Consider the following 20,965-nt stretch of genomic DNA (forward strand, 5'->3'; position numbering starts at 1 on the left):
TGGAGCCTGTCCTGGTCAGAAGCTCTGCCACATTGGGTCTGGCCACCCTCGAGAGCAAGGAGTCAGAGCCGCTCAGTGTAACTCTGCCCCAGGGGCTTCTGCGTCCCAGGTCACAAGGCCCAGAGCACAAGCCCGTGCCACCATCAGTGGCCTTTCCGTGACTCCCCACACCCTCTCTCCTCCCCTGGAGGCCAGCAGCCTACTCTCTCCTTTCTCCTCATCCCATGAACTACTCTGCCTGCTGAAGCCTGGCACTGGCGGGGCCACCCTTTTCTGTGCTTTTGGCCCTAACAGTAAGTGGCGGCCCCCTAAAGCAACATGCAATCCTTGTGTCCCTTCAAAAGCAGCAGCCTGACATCCTGGCAAAGAAAAGGAATTCCTCACATGTTCTCACTAGGACGCTTTTCAGACATGTACCCATTTAGATCAGAATGGAACTTCTGTCCCCAGGGTGGCCCAGGGACGCGGGTGGGGCAGTGAGACGCTACCTTACTGAGTTCCTCCCTTTGACGCTCCCTGAGAGCCTTCATCTCCTCCCCGGAGTCATCGTCCTCCTCCTCCTCCTCCTCCTCTGCCCCCCTCCTCGACGCCTTCCGCTTCCTCCATTCTGTCTCTGGGAAAGACGGACAAAAGCAGGCACATCAGTCAATCAACTGCGCGCTCAACGAGCGTCTGTCAGGGGCTGCTTTGTGCATGTCCCGGAGCTGCACCTTGAAGGGAACACTGCAAATTATTATTATAAAACAAAAGCAACGTTTTCTAGCCTTGCGATGAAGCTGGGTGGGCAACACATGCTCACACGACTGAAAGCGACTGGGGGCCAAAACCTCGTCTCATTCCTCTTTCTCTTTCCAGAGCTCCCATCACAGAGCCTGGGACACAGTAGAAATTCGACAAACGTCTGTTGAGCAGCCAAAGAAATGAACGGAAAGCGGGTAAATGACTAACAAGCAGGGCTGCTTACGCCAAGAGAGATGGAGTTGCAGGGGACGGGGGAGCAGGAGCCTGGAGGGTTCATGCAGGTGGTGGGGGGGTTCCTGGGGCTTCAGCAGGGCCTCCCTCTCCCCTCTCCAGCAGTCTCGCCTACCCACAACGGCCAGCGACGGGGGGCACGGCCAGTAGTCCGTTTCGATCTTGGCTGGCTGGTTGGGGTCGGGAGGCTGCGCTGCAGGGAACTTGGACGACTCGATGATGAGGTCTTCAATGAGGTGCTTGCTCTGAGGGCTGCCTCCTGTGGACTCTGCGGGGGGAGGTCAAGGTCAGCCCGGGCACACCCCGCCCCGGAGGCCACCTCCCACCTCGGCCCCCCACTCCCTCATCTCTCCCTCTTCACACCTGTGAGCTCCTGGGTGTAAAAGCAAGGCACAAGGAAATGCACAGGGCAGTTTACACGCCGTGATTAACATCTGTTCTCCCATCACCCCCCCCCACCCTCAGGACAGCCTCCCGGCACGTGGCGAAAAGGGGGCTCTGGTCGGTCAGGGGAACCCTCACCTTTCTGCTTGTAGATGGGTGGCTTCTTGTAGATGTTGGAATCTGGGCGGGTGGTCTCTGTGGAGAGGGAGCAAGAGTGGATGAGAAGGAGGCTATGAGGATGGCGGGGAGGCTGGGTCAGAGAAGGGAATGGAGACATGGATTGGGAGAAGGAAGGAAATTCAGGGGCTCCTGCCAAGAGCCAAGACAGAACCGGAGATCCCGAAATTACCCCTCAGGGGTTGGGATTTTTGCACTTCTCTGTTTGGGTGGGAGGGAGGATGCAGCAGGGCCCACCATCTCTGGGAGCTCTGCCTGGGGTCCGGCATCTGGGGGTCCCGCCAGTTCTGTGGTGTGCATATACTCCAGAGAGTGGGGGACTGAGAGTAAGGGGCTTGGGTTCCTGAAGGAAAAAAGAGGTCCTAGGGCAAGGATGCAGCCATGCTCACACTAAAACCTACCAGGATGGTGGAAATGGGGCAGGCTGGTCCGGGGCGTCCCAGTGGTTCTTGGGGCTGAAGCCTGAGAGATGGTTCCAGGGGACCGGCTCTCCGCCCACACCTGCAGAGCAGAAGTACGGTTCACTGCAGCTCCCAGGTCCCCCACCCCACCCCCTCCACCATCTCCATCCTCCCACCCTAGCAGCCCACACGCCCCCAACCCCAGGGCAGAGGAAGGCTATCCAAGGACTTGACCTGCTGATGGTGCCTGACCCAGGAGAAAGGATTAAAAGAGATCCTGGGTCAGACGTAGATGGACCCAGAGCTGGCCAGTGACAGGACAAGGTCCACTGATTCCATCACCCCTTAGGCTCTGCCAAGCCCAGTCTGGACGTGTGTGGGGAAGGGGGTTGAGCCCGGTCAGAGCAGGGCTGGGCAAGTGTCAGGTGCGGGGCAGACTCACCTCTGGGGATGGTGGGGGGGATGTGGATTTGGGTGACAGCGAGCGCTGTGAATGGAGAGGAGGCTGGTCAGAGCCACAAGGGTGGGATTAAACCCTTGTCCCTAGGACCCCAGGTGGGCCACTTCACCCCCCCTCACTCAACTCTGCAATTGCCCAGCCAGTTTCTGGGCCACCTCTTCTCTCTTAGTCCTTGCCAGCTCCCAGGGCTGGCCCTCCGTCCTCTCTCTCCCGAGACAGGGTCCTAAGTCTTTCCCTAGGACCCACGAAGAAGCAGAAGAAGCCGAGGATCTTGGAGCAGTGTGCATGTGCTCTGAGGGCCAGCTGGAGGGGCTATGGCTCTGACCTCAGAGCCAACGAGCAACAAGGGGAAGGGACAAGACCCACAGCGTCCAGGATGGAGTCCGGGCCCCTTGTCAGGCATTTAAGTCTCCCCACAGCCTGGCCCCGTCTCTCTGCTCAGCCCTGACACTGCCCCTTTCTCCAACACAGTGTACGAAGTACCTGTCCTGCGTTATCTCGTGCATTTGACTAGTGAGGTGGACGGGTAAAGGTATCACCTCTATTTTATAGGAAGGGAAACTGAGACCACACCGTCACACAGGTCACACTCAGCTAGGACTTCTGGCCTCCGAGCTCGGTGTTCCTGAGTGCTTTCCACAAATTTGCTCACTTTCTGCCCAGTCCCACCCCATTCCTACATGACCCCGCTCTATGCTGCTACCATTCAAACACGGCCTCCCCTGCTCTCCACCTCGAGCTAGTCTCCAGCCGCCAGCCCATCTCTGCCTGCTCTGCACAAATACCCAGTTCACCAACTGACTGGTGATTCCTGTGCACAGGTCCCCTTCTTGTTTTGGAGTCTGACCTCCAGGAAAGAAAGCATGAGAGGGATTCTGCCTCCCACCCAGTGTGGCTGGGGGAGCCCTTCCCCCAAGTCCTGTCCAAGAGGAACCTCCCACCCTTTACCTCCCGGCTTCTGGGCAGCTCCACGTGTTCCAGCAGAGAATAGGTAAAGTGGGGCTCGTAGATCATGAGGTCAGGCCTCTCGATGTCCAGGATGGCCTTGTCCTTGGGGATGGCGGCCAAGTCCTTGTAGCCCATCACCTGATTGTCCATCTTGGCCTGAAGGGAAATGATACACATGGAACAGAGGTGTCAAAAGCCTCCCCTAGAATACTGGCCTTACAAGCCAGACCTGCAATTTATTAGGAAGAAGATGGGCAGCCGTTTTAGATGTCAGCTCCTGTAAGTTAATATTTCTATTATTGTCATATTAAGGGTTTAGAGGGTCACCTTGAAACAATGATAGTCCTTCATCTAGCCCTTTGGGTACAACGAGACAGGACCAGACCAGCAGGAGGGGGTGTGCAGAACCTTCTCTGGATCTGGGGTTCTCTCTGCCCCTCTGCCAGCCCTGGCAGGACCATCATCATTTGAGTGAAGCGGCCCCGCAGCCAGCGTGCGCCCCGCCCCTCCCTCCTCCCAGCCTGAGGGTGCTGGTGGCCGAGAGGTACTCACCACGATGCTGGAGGGAGAGCCGGGAACACTGGAGCCTCGGGAGGAGCTGACGCTCCCAGGGGAGGTAAGTGGTTGCTGGGGAGAGGGAGAAGGCGGGCGGGTGGGAATGTGCGTGGGTGCCAGGGCCGGGCGGAGGGAGGGGGTGGGGCAGGGGAGGGCTTCTCTAGGCCTCTGGGGCCCCGGGGTGCGGCGCCGCGGGCAACCACCAGGTGGCATCCTCGACTCCCGACCTGACCCTCCGCGGGGAGCCTGGCCCCCACCGCGTGCCCCCGGCACCCCACCGCCCCGGCGTGGGTGTAGCCCCGCGCACCTTCTGCAGCCGTTCCATGCAGCAGGGAGCTGGCCGGCCGGATCACTCGCAGAGCCCTGTGCGCGAGGGGGAGACGACAGGGCGTCAGGCTCTATCCGGCTCCTGGGCGCTGCGCGCTCGGGGCCGCGAGAGCAGAAAGGGTGCTCCCCGGGGCTGTGGCGTCCTCATCCCTCGGTGACTCTCCAGGCTGCTGGCCGAGTGCAGGGCCTGGAAGGGGAGGGAGAACGTGCCAGCCGGGGCTGTCGGGGCCCCGCGACCTCAGAGGGCGGGGGCGAGGGCAGCCCCCTCCGGCCCCGCGTGTTTCGGGGAGCGGGGCTCCAGCTTTCCGTTCGCTCAGCCGCGGGGACCGGAGGTCGCATGTGGCCCGCGGCGAGACGGGAAGGTGGACGGGCTGCACTAGTTTCTGAGCCATTGTTCTCTGGCTGGAAAGGAAATGACGGCAGGGGCCAGCCGTTCCCGTTCCCGGGGCAGCCTACACATCCCTGCTTCCTCACACCTGCCCTGCCCGGGCTGCGGGTCAGTTTCAGGCCCAGGTTCTCACTCGCCTCGGCCTCTGCCGTGGCCTTTCCCTGGCGCTGTGTTGGTGCCCTTGACCTCCTTCCCCTCAATCTATGTCCACGGTGCCACCCCTCTCTCATAGCCCAGAAAGGTTGGACACAGAGGGACTTAGTAATACTATGAGATGGCAATAGGGGGAGGGGAGGACAAAGCGAAGGCGATTTGGTGGGAAGCGCTCAGGTCATTGGCTGGGGGCTGCCGCTCTCCCAGTGGAGAAGGGAGGGGGCGGCTGGAGGGAGCCACATCCCCATGTGCCTGGCCCTGTACAGCAGGCAATCCCACTTGCGGGCATTTGGTAAAACACCTTTGGGGCGAAGCCCACGTCCCAGCTCCCCACCATCTCGGAATCCTCGAGCTGAGGCTGCCCTCTGAAGTGCTACTTTGCTGCAAGTCGGGGCCCCCTAGTTCAGCAGGAAGGCCTCCAGGCTGGCACTGCTCTCTCTTGGTTCCTAAGAAGTTGAGTCCTGTCTGCAGCAGTAGAGTAGGAGTTCCCTGGGGCCACAGCCCAGGTCTCCTTCCTCAGTAACTCCCTTAGCAATCCTCCCATCCTCCCCACACACCCCTGAACCAGACACATAATAACTATTCAGTGGGACTTCCCTGGTGGCACAGTGTTAAGAATCCATCTGCCAATGCAGGGGACACGGGTTTGAGCCCTGGTCCGGGAAGATCCCACATGCCGCGGAGCAACTAAGCCCGTGCGCCACAACTACTGAGACTGCGCTCTAGAGCCCATGTGCCACAACTACTGAAGCCTGCGCGCCTAGAGCCCATGCTCCACGATGAGAAGCCACTGCAATGAGAAGCCCGTGCACCGCAACGAAGAGTAGCCCCCGCTCGCCACAACTAGAGAAAGCCCGGGTGCAGCCATGAAGACCTAATGCAGCCAAAAATAAATAAATAAATAAAATAAATTTATATAAATAAATAAAAATAACCATTCAATGAACGCCTGGCTGAGTTTCTGACGTGATGGTGGCAGTGGAACTGTCTTCCAACTGCTGGCAGTAAGCCATGGAGTGAAGAGAGCTGATGACTACAGAAGGTGCAGGGAAGAGGCAGCAATAACGTAGCGGTTAAGAGCATGGACTCTGGACTGGGATGCCTGGGGAGAGGAGACTCTGCCACTCAGAAGCTGTGTGACTTTGCGCAAGTTACTTACCCTCTTTGGGCCTCACGTTCTCATCCATAACATGGAAGGTGGTACTAGTATCTGTGTCATAGGGTTGCTCTGATTATTAGGTAAGTTACAACATGTGAAGTGTTTAAAACATAGATTTTATGTAGAATGTTAACTATTATTACTTCTATCTCCCTGAGGACTGATAAACTTAGATGGCTTTCTGTAGCCACTCTGCCACAGAAGGTCATGAAAGACTTGAGGTCATTGGTGCTCCCAATTTTATCACCTGTTACTTTGTATCAGGCCGTTTTTCTGCTCTCTGTCTCTCCACCACCTACTTGCTGCACCAGCAGCCCTCACTCCCACTTCCCTGCTTTTGCGCATGCTCTTGCACTATTCTCATCTCCCAGATCCCACCCATCCTTTAAGGGCCATGCTAAACCCTCCTCCTCTTGGAGGCCTCCCCTATTATTCTAGTCCTCATTGACAAACTCGTCTCTGAATTCCAGTGGGACTTAAAAAGAGAATCATATAATTTAGTCCTTGGTTATGTTGCCTGACATGTTTTCTCGCTAACTAGAATGACTGCTAATTTCTACAACAATAATAATAGCTATCATTTTTTGAATGCTCATGCCGGGTACTTTGATAAGCACTTTACAAGGATTATTTTGTTTCATCCCCCCAACAATCCTATAAGGTAGACCTATTTTACAGATGAGAAAACCGAGGCTCGGAGAGGTTAAAAACTTGTCCAGAGTTGTGGAGGTGACAGTGATTGTGTCTTCAGCATTGGCATGTTTCGTAGTGCCGCCGTAGTACTGTGTCAGGTTCACTGTGGGGATAGACTAGCATTTGCCACAGTTCTCAAGTCTTTTTGGAATTCTAGAGCCAAGCCTTCTCCAAGACAAGAGTCTGGCCATCAGAGTCACACTGGTGACTAGGTGCCCATGGAAGGGCTCCATTCCAGAGCTTCATCCTTCTCTTGCTTTCTTAGCACTCACTTTGTAATGCTTTTAACTAGATGTGTGAGGACTGGAATAAACTCTAACACATACTCAAAGAGCTGTTAGCTCCCTCTCACTCCTATTTCGTCTTTACTTTGTTAACAGACATTGTCAAACTAGCTATACACTGGCTTAGCCAAGAGGCAAACACTCATTCATCCACCCATATACATCCACCCGCCCACCCAGTCATGTATTGTTTTACCCATTCATTCACTACTTTCTGAGCACCTGTTCTGCAATGACCACAGAGCGTTGTGGTGTTATGGAGAACAGAAAGATGAGTCAAAGGAGCTAAGCCGCCCCTCCAGAAATGAGGCCATATGTATAGATAACGCCCATGCAAAGCAGAAAATTATGTGTGCCTGATAAGATAGTATAAAGGGCTGTGAGAGGTCACAGGAGAGAGGAATCACTCCTGCTGGGGTGTCAAGAGGAGAAAATAAAAAGGTTTTCTTAGAGGAGGAAGTGTTTAAGGCAGGCCTTGAAAGATGCCCGGTTTGAGATCATGCAAAAACTAAAAGAGGGATCCTTGAAAGAGACAGCAGCATGAGGGAAACTGGAGAAACGGGGAAGCACTGGGTCTGTCTGGGGACAGCAAATATGGCTGAACCATGGAGCTCATGAGGTTGAGACTGGTTTGGGGCAGGAGGTTGGGGGCCAGATTTGTAGATGCCTTGAACTTAGACTAGGGGATTCCGAATGTATTCTGTGGGCAACTAGGGCTATGGAATGCTTAGAAACTTTTTTTAAAACAAAGAAGTGACGGATCCAAGCAGTGCTTTGGGAAAATGAATCAGGCTGCAGCCTGGGAGATGGAATAGACAGGAAGAGGCGGTCCAGAGAGAGACCAGCCAGGAAGTTACGGCAGTAGTTCAGGCAGGGGATTGTGAGGCTCTAGACTTGGGCCTGGGGCCGAAGATGGACAGGGCCAAGTGGGAGGAATCCTAGAGGCAGAATGTGCAAAACAGAACTTGATCTGGAGACAGCCTCCCCCGCACCCCCCTCACCGCTGGGGAGGAACAGGTAGCAATGACAGGAGAAGGGGAAGCAATGAGTTCACTTCTTGCCAGTTGAGGTTGAGGTGGGGGCAGTAGCTGGCAACAGAAATTTGGGAGCCATTTGAGCTAGAGGTGGTAGTCTGCCCCATGAGGTTGCCGAGGGAGAAAGAAGGTCAAAAACCAGCATCCTGGGAAACGCTAGGGGACTAGAAGAAAACGGGGGCTGGAGGTGGCATGAAAGGGAGGCGGAAGGCTAGATGCCCGGGTCCCTGAGGGGCTGGGAGTGTATCTAGTGATTCTTTGTATTTTCAGTAAAGGACCTAATACACAGTTAAGTGTGCCATAAACATTGAGAGAGAGTTGCGGGGAGGGATAGGGGGGTTGAGAAAGAATGTCATGAAGCCAGGAGTCCATCGCCCAGAGAAGGCAAGACATGCAGGAAGGAGTGACAGCTCGCCAGTTTGGATGTCAAGCCCTGGTGGCCTCTGAGAGCATCTGCAGAGGAATAGTGAGGCCTCCTTGTTAGGGATGGGGGTGGGGAGGGGTGGCCAGGGTGTACAGGCAGGGGGAAGGGCACTTCCAAGAAGTGTGACAGAAGGGCAGGAGGGGGTTACTTTGCAGGAGGTGAGCGTGGCTGAAGGTTTTTTAGGAAAAGGGAGACCTGAACACGTTTGTAGGCAGTGAAGAGTAGAGAAGAAGAAACTGTGGCTGCAGGAGAGGGGGGAGGCACTTGAGGGAGGAAGGTCCCAGCAGGGGAAGGGGAGAGGGATTGGGTCCAGGCCCAAGTGAAGGACTACCTTTGGAAAGAAAGCCCGAGCTTCCCTGAAAGGAGAGGAAAGGGAAAGCTGGGTAACTGCAATCTAGGGGACTTTGGAGCGGGCCGATCGGGAGGCTTCTATTTTCCCAGGAAAAGTGAGAGATAAGGTCATATACAGACCCTACAGGTGGGTTAGGCAGAGGCTGAAGAGAGTAGAAAGGACTGGAACGGTCGGGGGGTGGGGGGCGGGGGGGAGTGTGGAGTGGGGGAGGTGGGGGAGAATGGAGAGCGTCTAAGTGTCCTGGAGCCTCAGGCTGAACCTGGAGGTGGCCCAGGCACCCTGACCTCGAACACCAGTTGCGGGTGGGTACAGAGTGGGGTAATGACTGCCTCTCAGAGTGGTCACTGCCCAGGGAGGGAGAGGAGGGGTCCAAGATGAGCCAGGTCACAGGTTACAAGGTCTTGCACTGAGACCCCCACTCGCCTGTGCACCAACACTGTCCCACAGACGCAGCCACTCGGAAAGACGATTCAGAATAATGATGTCCCTGCTCTGTCCCCTGCCCCTTCTTCTCCACAGCTGTGCACAGCCCCGTGCCCATCCCCTGGGCTGGGTCTCCTCGCCTTCTGCCCTGAGCCGCATTCGTTCAGGAACCTGCACACCAGCGCCTGGTGTGTTAGAAAGCACGCTGCGGAAATTGTTAATGTCTTACCCTTCCAGAGACATGGCATTTTAATTTGGGGCTAACCTTAAGGAGTGAAGGTCTTACTCGTTAAATATTAAGCCAGCAGGGAAAATGTTTTGGGGTGGAGTAGGAGTGTAGGGTGGGGGGAGAGGGAGAGAGGGAAGGAGGGAGGGGAGGGGGAAAGGGGGAGGGGAAAGAAAGGGAGAGAGTGTGTTCTTGCCTTCTCCCAAATCACATCACGCCCCGCAAACGCTTACTCCACCCACTCGTAGCCCCTCCCCCAAAGCCAATTTCCTCGCGCGTCCGCACCCGTGCACACCCCTCGTTTCTGCACGTGCGCTCCCAGGCCCGGGCCGCCTCCAGTGGACAGACCGAGAGGGCAGACTGCAGCAGGAAGGGAGGGCGCAAAGGGAGGAAAGGGAAAGAGCTGCGGAGGAAGGCCAGCCCAGGTGGCGGAAGGGCCTTCTCAGCTGCCCCGGCGGCGCCCAGTTCTTCCATCTCGGACCCACCCTCCCCCAGCTGTGCAGCCGCGCCTTATCTGAGCCCCCAGCCGGGCCCCACCTCACACCGCCTGCCCCGTCTCCATGGCAACTAGAGCCGCTCGGCCCTGATGATAAGGCCCGCCCACCCATTCCCATGGGCGCCCGCTACAGGTAGGGGCTGAGCCGGCCTTGGCTCCCTGGACTTGTGGAAATGAAGGCTCAACCGGCAGAACCGCAGCCTGGTATCCTCTAGTCCAGCTTCCCGCCCTGTTCTAAACCAACCGTCACTTGCTCTGGGCCAGGGACTTTCACCCATCCTCTCTAGCTTCACCAAAGCTCATGTCTCCCAATTAGGACATGAAAATGTGGTTGAGAGATTGACCTGCCCCCCCCCCATGCCCCCCACGTCTCGGCCCACTGAAGCCAACCTGGAATTCCTACCCAGGTCTGTCTCAGGTCAAAGCCAATGAATGCTCTTTTCAATGGGTCCCCAAAGATCTCACTTTAATCTGAACTTGGGATTTGGGGTCCCGTGTGCTAACCTTATACCGTGGAGCCACCAGAATCCTGCTTCGTTGGACTGGCCTGTGGATAAGGGGCAGAGAGGCTGGGGGACGCGGGCTCTGTGCCCTGGGGCAGGAACAAGCCAGGCTGGAGGCCGGCCTTGCAGATAGTAAACGAGTTGAGAGTTGCGAAATGGCTGAGCTGGCCCCGTGGGCTGGGGTCAGGTGGGCAAGCATTCTGCCTTTCTCCTTTTTCACCAGTTTCATTCATAGTGTGCCTGCCTGCCTTGTGCCTCCGGGTCCCATCTCGCTCTTTCTGCTTTCCATTCCCTTTTTCTTTCCTTTCTTCATCTTTCTTCCCTTGGTTCTGCTTCCCTTTCACCCTCTCTCCCTCCCGGCCCCACCCCCGCAGTTACTGTGGCAACAACTCAATGCCAGAAATAAAGGCAGGATCCAGCTAGGTCACAGTTCCCAAAACAGCATACCAGGGTGGAGAGGGGAAGGGTGGGTGGGAGCAGACCAGCCCAACAGGGGAGGTCCGGGGCATACCCTGAGGGTGGGGTCTGTGTCTGTGTGTGTGTTGGGAGGGGGCACCCACAATCGCCCCCAAAATCGCCCTGCTCCGGGCCGGTGGCTCATCAGAACATCTCTTAACCTCTGCCAAGCCTGCGCCTGCGCCTTTTCTAAGATTGATGAAGCTCCCACTCCCCTCCTCTCATTTTATCCTTCTCCCGCACCCCCATTTTTAAGCCCTGCTCTATCTGCTAGGACTAGGGTTGGGGTTCCTCTAATGCCAACCCTGAACAGCACCCTCTCACACTCTGGTGAAGCATCAGGCAGGGGCAGGTGGGCCCAGAATCAGGGTCCCAGCCTGGGAACCCACCTGCTCAAGGCCCTGCTCCCCGTTTGCTTCTGATGACAGCAGGAGCGGGCCCGGGCGCCCCCTTCCTTCCTTCCTCCCCCCCCCCCCACAAATATGCATTTCGTCACACAGTTTCTCTTAGCACTCTCGCTTGGGTTTCTGTATCCTCTCTCTACACACCCCCTGAAGAGGGCCCTCTTTCTGTGTCCCCCCTCCCAGCCCCTTAGGCTTGCTTGGTCCTCAGCTTGTTCCTGCCCTGGTCTCTATTTATAGCTGGTCCTGTTGGCGGGTTGTGGTGTCACTTGTACAAGTTGATTGATAGGGCTGGGGGAGATGCAAGGGAGATTGCCTCCCAAATTCAGCTTTCTGAATCCTGGGGGCGTCCCTATTCTGGTCGTTACACACACGCATGAGCTCTGAACGAGGAATTCCTCAGACCTGCACCCCCAGGTGGACGGGCTGGCCCCGGCATTGGACATGTGGCCGTAGCGAGGCCAGCAGCACGGAGGCCAGCCTCCCCCGCGGGCACAGGCACTTCACCCACACAGGCAGCCCCTGCTGAAGCACGGTTGCAGAACGCACGCCCCCGCTCTCCCAGCGAGGCACCCCCCACGCTGACACGCGGTGCCTTTGACACTCACTCACGCCACCCACCGATCCTTCCCTTGGCTCCGGTTCTCCACGCTCACAGCCACCCACCCCACGTGCTGACACACCATCCCCGGCACAGAGCGCCCACTCACCCATCCCGTGGGCGCTTCCCGGGCCCCACCCCTTCCCAAAGCAAGACTGCCTGCCTTCTCCTACACCTGTCCCTGCTCCCCTGCCTCTCACAACTCGGCAACCCAGTGCCCTGGGAAAGAACCGCCAGGTGTGCCTGCCCGGGGAAGGGCGCCTGGCCTGCCAGGCCAAGGGAGGGGCAGAGCTAGCAAGGGGGCACCTCAATCCTTGGAGGCCTGCGTGTCTGCTCAGCCCCCAGCCCCTTCAAGCACTTCAACAGCCGGCACCAGGAGAGCATCGTGGTCAGGCCTGTGGCCACGCCCTGCCACCCAGCCTCGTTCTGCATTTGGTCCTCACCCCAGCCTGGCCAGCTAAGGGCTAGAAGGAGGTTCCTCAGGCCCCTCCCGGCAAGGAGCAGTCCCCACACCAATGGCATTCAGGCCTCTGAGTGAACTGCTCCCCCCTCCCCCCCAGAGCATCTGTGGCATGGTGGCGGGAGATGGGCAACGCCCCCTCCCCTTCCACCACTCAGCAAAGATGGCACAGCTCTCCAGCCTACCCAAGGCGGAGCCTCCACCCCCATCACTTGGACTTCTGACCAGCACAGCTAGGGGAGGGGGTCCCTGGGTGGCAGCATGTGACACTCCAGCCCCTCTTCCCCGAATCAGAAGGAGGTTGGGTCAGATCAAACCCAGCTAGTCCCAGGGTCCTGCCCATTCTCCCCCTCCCCACCCCAGGATCCCTGCCACCACCCAGAGCCTCACTTCTAGGCAGGTGTTGTGGCCAAAGTGCCCACAGAGGGGAAGAGAGGCGGGAGACCCTGCCACCTACCTCTTCCCAGACAGGGTGGCCCAGGTGCTCTGAGGCCCCAGGGTGGGGGCAGGGGCAGGCGCAGATCCCGGGGCTTCGGCTTTTCCTCAGAGCCCAGGTAACAGGCGGCTCTTCCAGGAACCCAGCGTGCTTTCCCAGAGCACAAATAACAAGAAAAAAGCCGGCTTGCGGTGGGTGAGTGGGTGGGCAGCCGGCGAAGGAGGGGACTTACCCTTCTGGGCCCCCACCCCCTCGCCGCCACCCTGCTTCTCCGCCAGCCTGGCGCGCAATCCCAGGGCCGGGTGTGTGCGCCGGTGGGCAGGCCAGGCGGGGCGGGCGGGCGGCCAGGTGGGCGGGCCGCTGGCTCCCACCCACCCCTGCACCCTCCCCACCTCCAGCTGATAGCGCGTGGCCACTGGCCTGCGGGTGTGTGTTTGTGTGTCTGCTCTTCCACCTCGCTTGCTGCAGCTCAATCCATTTCAAACAAGAGGACCATTAACCGGGCATCATGACGAAGCAGAATCGGAAGCAGACTCTCGGCCAGCCGCTGGCCTTTTTCCCTTTCCCACACCCACCCCCCACCCTGCAACACACGCTCACACACACAGCCCCTCCAGCCTCCTAAACAGCCAGAGTTTGAGTCAGGGGGAAGGGGCTCTACTGATAACAGAGGGGTGACAACACCCGGTTTCCCCAAGCACCTGTATCTCCCACTCATCACCTACCAGCACCACAGAGGCCTCTGGGTCCCTGCCTCCCTGGGGTGCTAAAGCGCATAGATGGTGAGGGGCAGGGGCGTGGGCTAGATGCCAGAATTGGTTTCCCAAGGATTAACCCTCTCCTGGGGAGGACAGAATGGGAGGATTCGAGAAACCAGGTCCTCAGCACAAGAGACCGGGTTGGCCCTTGGGTAACCCAAATCCCCCGGGGACAGAGCACAGTGGTGGTGAGTGGGAAGGACCCCAATCTCTCTCCAGGGCGGGGTCTTCAAAAGAGAAGTTCTCACCAGGTGATGTCCAGGTCCCAGCACTGAACTACAGGAATGTCTCTGGGAAAACCTCCAGGACTCCAGGCCCCTGTCATTGGCCTTTTGGTTCCGTTTGGGCTTAGAGCAGAGCCTGGTTCATTTGTGAACCCCGGGAGCAGGGGAGGGAGCCCAACCAGCTGACCCTGGCCCCAGCCCGGCCTCCTCTCCACCTCTGTGCAGACTTGCCTACCTAGGCAGCCCTTACTGTTGCCCTGGTAACCGCTGCCCACAGCTGGTCAGCTGATGGTATCAGCTGCCGTTGGGGAAATCTAGAATCTGGGGAGGGGGCTCTGGGGTATCTGAATGGAAAAATCACAGGGGGGAGGGTCTTGAGAGGACAGGTGAGAGTGTGCTCTGGGACCTCTTTCTCAAAGAGAAGAGGACCGGAGAGGACGGGTAGGGACAGGAAGGGGGGGATGTGTCTGGGTTAGTGGGAGACAGAGAAGAATGAATCCTGAAGGATGGGCTCCAGAAAGAAAGGAGAAATGAAAAAGGCAGGTAGCCGAGTGGCTGCGGAAAAGTGGAAAGAATCTGGGCTTAGCTGCTGGATGCACGACAGAGTGGGGAGAGGGGCCTGTGGAGAGGTACTAGAAAGCCTGGGAGTGGGAGAGAAACACAGGATCCATCGAACCATGAAAAAAAGGCCAGGAGATGATGGAGGAGGAGGTGCACTTTTGATGTGGCAGGAGTGGGCCACAGCCTTAGCAGAGGGGAACCAGGCCTTTCTGCACAACCAGCCCGGCCTCTCAGCTTTCTGTCCGTTCAACCCCACCCCTATTGCCCTGTCCCCACCCTAGTGCTGCACAGCCTCCCTCCCCCTCTCCAGGAGACCAAGTGCCAGGTGGCCCTTTAGAATTCCTGATTTTTCCCACTATCTCGGTTCCTTCCCTGTTTTCATGCGTCACCCACCCCCCCCCCAAGACCCCATTCCAGGAGATTTGCCTTCCGGTGCAAGGGTCCCCAGAGGTAGGGCTGGAATGAGCGGTTGCCAGGAAGGACAGCTGTGGACAGGGGCCTGGAATGAGGTGGCTCAGGAGGAATGGGTGGGAGTCACTGGGCTGGGAGGAGGGGAGCATTCCTCAGGGAAATGAGCACTCTGGATAGAGTGGGGAAGCCTAGGGGAAAGGGCAGGGGGAGGGGGAAGGGAGGGGTCTGCGGTACCTTCAAGGGCCTGGGGCGTGGGGCTCGGCAGCTTCCTCGGTGACATACACCTCCATCCCTCAGCGCATCTCCTCTCCGCCTCCCGTTGCCAAGACAACCTGCCGGCTCAGCCGAGGAGGCAGCAGCGGCAGGGAGGGGGGAGGAGGCGGCTGTAGCTCCTACAGCCTCTTCTTCAGCAATGGAGGGAGGGGGCCTCGGTGCTGGGGTGGGGGTGGGGGAGCTTCAGGCGCCGGGGCTCCCACTGAGCCCCCCCCACTCTCCCCTTCCCTCTCCTTCCGTAACGCTCTGGGATTGGCTCCTGGGGCGGCCTCAGGAGAACCTTAATTCAGGGCCAGATAGCCGGCCGGTCTTGGGAGGCACTGGGCAACGTCCCCCATTCCAGAAAGCTCAGCGTGGAGTTGGGAAGAGCGATAGGAACAAGGGAGGGATGGCTTATGTTGAAGGGTCGGAGGGTGGTTTCTGGCAGGAAGGAGAGGCCCCGGGTGTGGCCAGGGTGGGCACGTGGGCCATGGGCTGAGAAGTCTCCCCCCACCTCTGCTGTCTCTGAGCACCTGCTCCCAGTCGCAGATCCTCTCATTCCCCTGACCTAGAGGAAGGTCACAGCCTGGGACAGCACTCTTTCAGTCCCGCAAGGCCCATTCCCACCACCCCGCACTCCATACGCATGTCCCTCCAGGGGCGGGCAAGCACCTTGGGCAGAATAGTCCCCCTCAAGCCAGCCCTGGAACCAAGGGGACTGCAGAGTTAGGGCTCCCTCTGTCGACCTGAGGCTTGGTAGCTGTCAAGGTCATTCCTTGCTGAGGGATCCTGATGTGTGTGTGTGTGTGTGTGTGTTGGGAGGGGGTTGGGAGGGGCGTGGGAGGGCACAGCCAGGCCAGAAGACCCTTCCCTCGCCTGCCAGGCTCTGCCTCCCCCTCATCTTTGGCCTCGCCCTATGGGGAGACTTACTCTGCCTCTAGCCCCCTCCTCCTGGGAAGACCCCAGACTCCTCAAGGCCAGCTGAACGGTCGGTCTTCCCCCACTGCTTGCCTGCCACCCCAGTAGGCTGGGAGGACAGGGGAGGCAAAAGCTTCCCCCCGGAAGCAGGCAACACTGAATACCAGGTGCCTGTGAGCCCAGGCCCCGGGGTGGGCTTCCTGGGCACGGCTTGGCCGCACCCAACCCAGCAGGCTGCTGACAGGACAAGCGTACCTTTAGGCTCAGGAGTGCCTTCAGGCTCGAGGATGGGCACGTGCGTCCCCAGCAGGGGGCTGGGTCTCCTGCCCCTCTCAGGCGGGTGGTCCCAGGCCCAGGATACCTAGTTCTTGGCTCTTTTCCCCAGCAAGGTCACTGCTGCCAGATGTCCTGACCAGACGCTGGCCCTGCCGCTTGTCCCCTCCCCAGGGGCTGTGCGTAGGTTTCTCTGTCCTCTCTCCGTCTCACTCCAATGCCCCTGCCCCGCCCCCTGCACCGACCTGCCCGGGGAGGTCTAAACATTAACTCCTGGAGAGGCTGACTGGGCACCTGTGCACCTAAGAAGGGACAGTGACAGAGAACAGGGCCAGCAGAACAAAAGGAAGGACGAGGGCCTCCAAGTGGCCCTTTCCCATCAGTTTGGATGACACGTCCCCCTACCTCCGAGCACTGGACTGTCTGACTCCTGGACCCCAGAGCCTCAGCCCCAGCAGTTGCACCAGACCAGCCTCTCTCCTGAACCCCAACCCCACAGTTGCGTCTGGTCACTCCCCTTCTTGAAGGCCCTCACTGTCTCCTCCTGTCACAGCAGAGACCCAGCTCTCCATAATGTGGCCCCATCCTTTCCTGCCACTTCTGGCTGCAAACTTTCAGTGCTAGCCAAGCCGATCGACTGCTCACCCTCCCACTCCCACAACAGACCTCACATTTTCCTGCCTTGAAGCCCTTCTTCCCATGCTGTTTTCACTCTCAATATCGCCCCCTGGTGGGTCTTCTTCGCTGACGGAAATCCTGCTCCTATCTTCAAGGTCAAGCAAACCCCAGCCCTTCCCAGTGCCCCTGCCCCACGTACATCCCAGAACCCACCGTGCCTGGCTGAGGAGTGGAGAACATCCCACTCGAGGTGTTAAAGACAGGCGAGGGGGCTTCCCTGGTGGCGCAGTGGTTGAGAATCTGCCTGCCAATGCAGGGGACACGGGTTGGAGCCCTGGTCCAGGAAGACCCCACATGCCGCGGAGCAACTAAGCCCGTGCGCCACGACTGCTGAGCCTGCGCTCTAGAGCCCGCAAGCCACAACTATGGAGCCCGCGTGCCACAACTACTGAAGCCCGAGGGCCTAGAGGACATGCTCCGCAACAAGAGAAGCCACCGCAATGAGAAGCCTGCATGCGCACCGCAACGAAGAGTAGCCCCTGCTCACGGCAACTAGAGAAAGCCCGCGCACAGCAACGAAGACCCAGTGCAGCCAAAAAAAAAAAAAAAAAAAAAAGAGACAGGCGAGAATCTGGACTGTGATCTTGGATGAGTTAACATCTCTGCACCTGAGCCTGCCCACACACAACATGGGAACAATCTCACCCCGCAGAATGGGGGCTCCATGTGAGCACACCTTGCACGCTGCCTGACACATCTCTAGAGCTCAGTACACAGCAGTGTCCTTATTTCCTCCCCTTTCACTCTTTGGGGATGTACCAAATGCTGCTTTGCTATCTTAGGGGTAAGAGACAGATTTCCAAAAGTCCTCAAAAGAACTGCCTTTTTTATGGGTTGATCCCCCCCAATTAAATTTCAAGTGTCTTGAGAGCTTGACAGGGGATGACACACTATCTTGTCCATCTTTTTTATTAATTGAAGGGCTAGCACATGGTCATAGATTGTAGGGAAAACACAAATATTTGGATTAACTGCTTAGGACCCCTCCTGCCCAAGTCCTCCTAAGGATGGAGCTTGGAGGCATGATTCTGGCTTCTCATCCTACCTCTACCTGCAGGGACCACAGGGTGCTGGGCCAATGGCCAACGACTTCTTGCTGGGTCTTCAGTTGGTTCATTTCCTCAAGAAATACTTATTCTGTGTAACGTACTGTGCTGGGTACTATGGGGGACGCAAAGACTGACTAGTTCTACATCTGAGGCCTTTGCTGTCCAGCGGAACCATGACACGAGCATAGATAAGTACAGTTCTGGACGAGCTGTGATATGTGCCTTAAGGCCAGGGCAAATCAATGGCCGGAGGGGCTGGGGGCAGCAGAGACGGCCACTGCCCCTGGGAGAGTGAGGGGCGTCTGTAGAGCCAAAGACATGGCTGTGGTCTGGACGTGCCAGCATTCTGGAGAAGGGCATGCAAGGCAGTGGGAAACTCATAAGCAAAGATGGGCCCAGCAGGGATTCCCTGGTGGTCCAGTGGTTAGGACTCCGCGCTTCCACTGCAGAGGGCAGGGGTTTGATCCCTGGTTGGGGAACTAAGATCCCACAAGCCGCGTGGTGTGGTCAGAAAAAAAAAAAAAAGATGGGTCCAGAGTGTCTGTTGGACTGCAAGGGTTGCAGTTTTGCCAGCGTTCTTGAGGGGAGCTGGAGGGACAGGACTAGCGGGGGGCCTTGGCAGGACTGGGCAGGGGTTTGAAAGCCATGCTGAGTCTGTCAGTGATGGCGTGACTCGTGCAGAGCTGTGGTAAGGTAAGGTGAGCTGAACAAACTATGTGATGTGCTGGGGGGTGGTGTGTGTGTATGTCAGGAGGGAGAAAGACCGCTGAGAGAGCTACCGCATTCACTGAGACAGATCCCAGTGAGGTCCGGCCATGGTGCAGGGTTCCAGAGTTTGGAGGAAAAAGCAGTCGTGTGAAAGGGGGTGACAGCTGACATGCTGGTTTGCTCAGGGAGAGGAGAGAGTGACAGAGATCTCGGGGCACGTTTCTGTGAAGAGGGGCCAGGAAAGAGAAGAGACCGCGAGCTGGAGAGAAGGAAGAAAGGACCGCCTAGGGCAGGTGAGGGAGGAAAGAGCTTCAAGGACAGGTGGTCCTCGCAGCTGTCCAGGGCTGTGAGGCTGAGGCTGGGTGACTGGGAAGTCACAGCCAGCGGAGTCTGAGGGACAGGTTTGAATAGAGAGACGTGGCGAGGGCGAAAATGTGAATGGATTCCCACCCCCTGCCACCGCCCCGACTTCCTGCTTCGGCTCCCCTCTGCCTCATCTGGCCGTTTGGAGGACAGGACAGAGAAGGCAGGACCTATATGTAGGCTATTCTTAGCCAGAGTTCTTGGTAATCCTAAACAGGCATAGGATTTGAGGCATGCTGCCGCCACCGCCGCCCTCCACCTGTCACACCCGCCCTGAAACGGATGTGTTCAACTCACCCTAAGTCTTCCTGCACTGTGTCCATCCCTACCCGCACATCTGTTTGGAGCTTTAGGGCGCCCAGAAGCAACCAAGGTTGCTGTAACCATCAGAGGTCCACGGGAAGCCTCCTTCCTGCCACACACACAGATACTTTAAATCCCGCCCCCCCCATCCAATTATTAGAGACGGATTCCTTTGCCTTCTTCCTTTTAGCATTTTTGAAATCACCACCAGGTAGGAGGGAATGAGCTGAAGAGACTTCCCCAGAGCATGAAGAGGCACCCTGGGTACGGAGCCTGGAAGCACCAACAGCTGGGGTGAGATGGCTCAGAGGGCCAAGCAGGGGACCCGAGGCCACAAGCGGGCATCAGAGCTGCCGGGCTCGGGCTGGGGGTGGGGCAAGGGCCCCAGCTGAGATGGCACAGGCCTCCAGAGCGGCTTTCCTCTCTCACCCTTCCCCGTTCTCTGTCCCTCCCTGCCAGGTCTCACCTCAAAAAGCAAGAAAGGAAACAGTGAGGGCTTTCTGGAGCCGGCCCCCAGAGGCCTGTCTGTGCTGGGGAGGTCAAAGAGAGGGAGGGAGGGGCCGGAGAAAGGCAGAGAAGAAAGGGGAGGCGAGACAAAGGGCCCCATCCACCTTTGAAGCTGTCTCTAACCCGAGCCGGTGGTGGTGGCGGGGGTGGGCCTGAGCGCCCGGCTGGGGGGAGGTGGTCCAGAGCTTTAAAGAATGTCTCAAATTCCTGCGGAAATCAGAGGGCTTGTAAGAACTCCCCCTCCCCGGCACACCTCCTTCCCAGCCCCCCAAGTCCAGTCCTCCACACCTGGGGGCCCCGACCCTTTGTCCTCAGGTAATTGCTGGGCGTTGCCCCTGCGTGGAAAATCCCATTGAACTCGCCAGTTATCAGCTGTGGCTCCAGACCACCCTCCCTACACTCCCCCACCCTCCCCCGAAAACGACCCCCAACACGTTTCCCGCAGTCTTCGCCAGGATTAAGACTCTTTGTGATTGGGGGGGGAGAGGAAAAAGCAACCTGGTGAAAAGTGATTATGACAAGCTGGAGGGAGAATGGCCTGGGGCCTGGGGACCTCCCTCTTGGCTGCCGCTGTCTAAATTGCCTCGAGTTGGGGGTGTCAGCCTTGGCTCCGGTCCTCACCCAGGGAGAGGTGAGTGACCCCCCCCTCGCCCCCCAACTTGGACTACGCGCCGCTCGCCTCCCCTTTTGACTAAGCCAGCCCCCCCCCCCGCCAGCTTCCCATTATTTCCTCATTTTTAGGCCACTGTTGGGAGAAGTGGGGAGAAGAGATGTCGTTCATCCTCTTTCTTCTCTCCAAAATCCCCCTCCCCAACATTTTCTCAGAAAGAGGAGGGAGGGGAAACTGAGGCTGGGGGTACGTCCGCAGAAGAGTGGGCTCAATGAGGTGTTCCCCGTGAAGAGCAGAGGTGGGGCGCTGCTAGGAAGGGCCTCCCCAGTGGACAAGATTAAAAGCCGTGGCAAAGGAGGAAAGAGGCGGGTTTTATGGCCTCTTAGTTCCACTCCCCAAACGCACACCTGGAGCCGTCCGGAAAGCCCCCCGGAGGAGCTCTGGGCGGGGAGGGGGAGGGGGAGGGAAGAGGATTGCCCCTCCCCCCTGCCCGCCCCCACGCCCCGGGCCGCCGCTTCTAATCGCGTCGTCCCCCCAGGTGTGGCCCCCGCCCCGCCCCCCGCGGGGACCTGGGCGCGCTGTACGCGGTCTCCCCCTCCCTCCGCTTCCGCCCGTCCGCGCCTCCTCCCCCACCCGA

The 20,965-nt window shown here is 58.2% G+C and overlaps 1 protein-coding gene and 1 long non-coding RNA gene across 3 annotated transcripts in view; one reads left to right on the forward strand and one right to left on the reverse strand.

Moving 5' to 3' along the window:
• Positions 1-3,329, forward strand: part of LOC309633230 — a 21,318-nt gene extending 17,989 nt beyond the window's left edge. The window contains exons 3-4 of one of the 2 annotated variants that reach the window (XR_014247394.1): positions 856-935; positions 3,216-3,329. This is a non-coding gene — a long non-coding RNA (uncharacterized lncRNA). Of the gene's footprint in view, positions 1-855; positions 1,079-3,215 lie in introns of those variants that run through there. The other variant, XR_014247395.1, reaches the window with a different exon arrangement.
• Positions 1-16,308, reverse strand: part of DMTN (dematin actin binding protein) — a 23,419-nt gene extending 7,111 nt beyond the window's left edge. Inside the window, 11 exon segments of the mRNA XM_082401720.1 lie at positions 489-613; positions 1,088-1,240; positions 1,495-1,551; positions 1,935-2,034; positions 2,377-2,421; positions 3,343-3,498; positions 3,895-3,969; positions 4,205-4,411; positions 12,735-12,863; positions 14,902-15,101; positions 16,093-16,308. Coding sequence (XP_082257846.1) covers positions 489-613; positions 1,088-1,240; positions 1,495-1,551; positions 1,935-2,034; positions 2,377-2,421; positions 3,343-3,498; positions 3,895-3,969; positions 4,205-4,222 — 729 coding nt within the window. The 5' untranslated portion in view covers positions 4,223-4,411; positions 12,735-12,863; positions 14,902-15,101; positions 16,093-16,308.
• Between the last annotated feature and the right edge of the window lie 4,657 nt (positions 16,309-20,965).

This window comes from Balaenoptera borealis (assembly GCF_965194805.1).
Source record: "Balaenoptera borealis genome assembly, chromosome: 8".
Taxonomy (NCBI): Eukaryota; Metazoa; Chordata; class Mammalia; order Artiodactyla; family Balaenopteridae; genus Balaenoptera; species Balaenoptera borealis.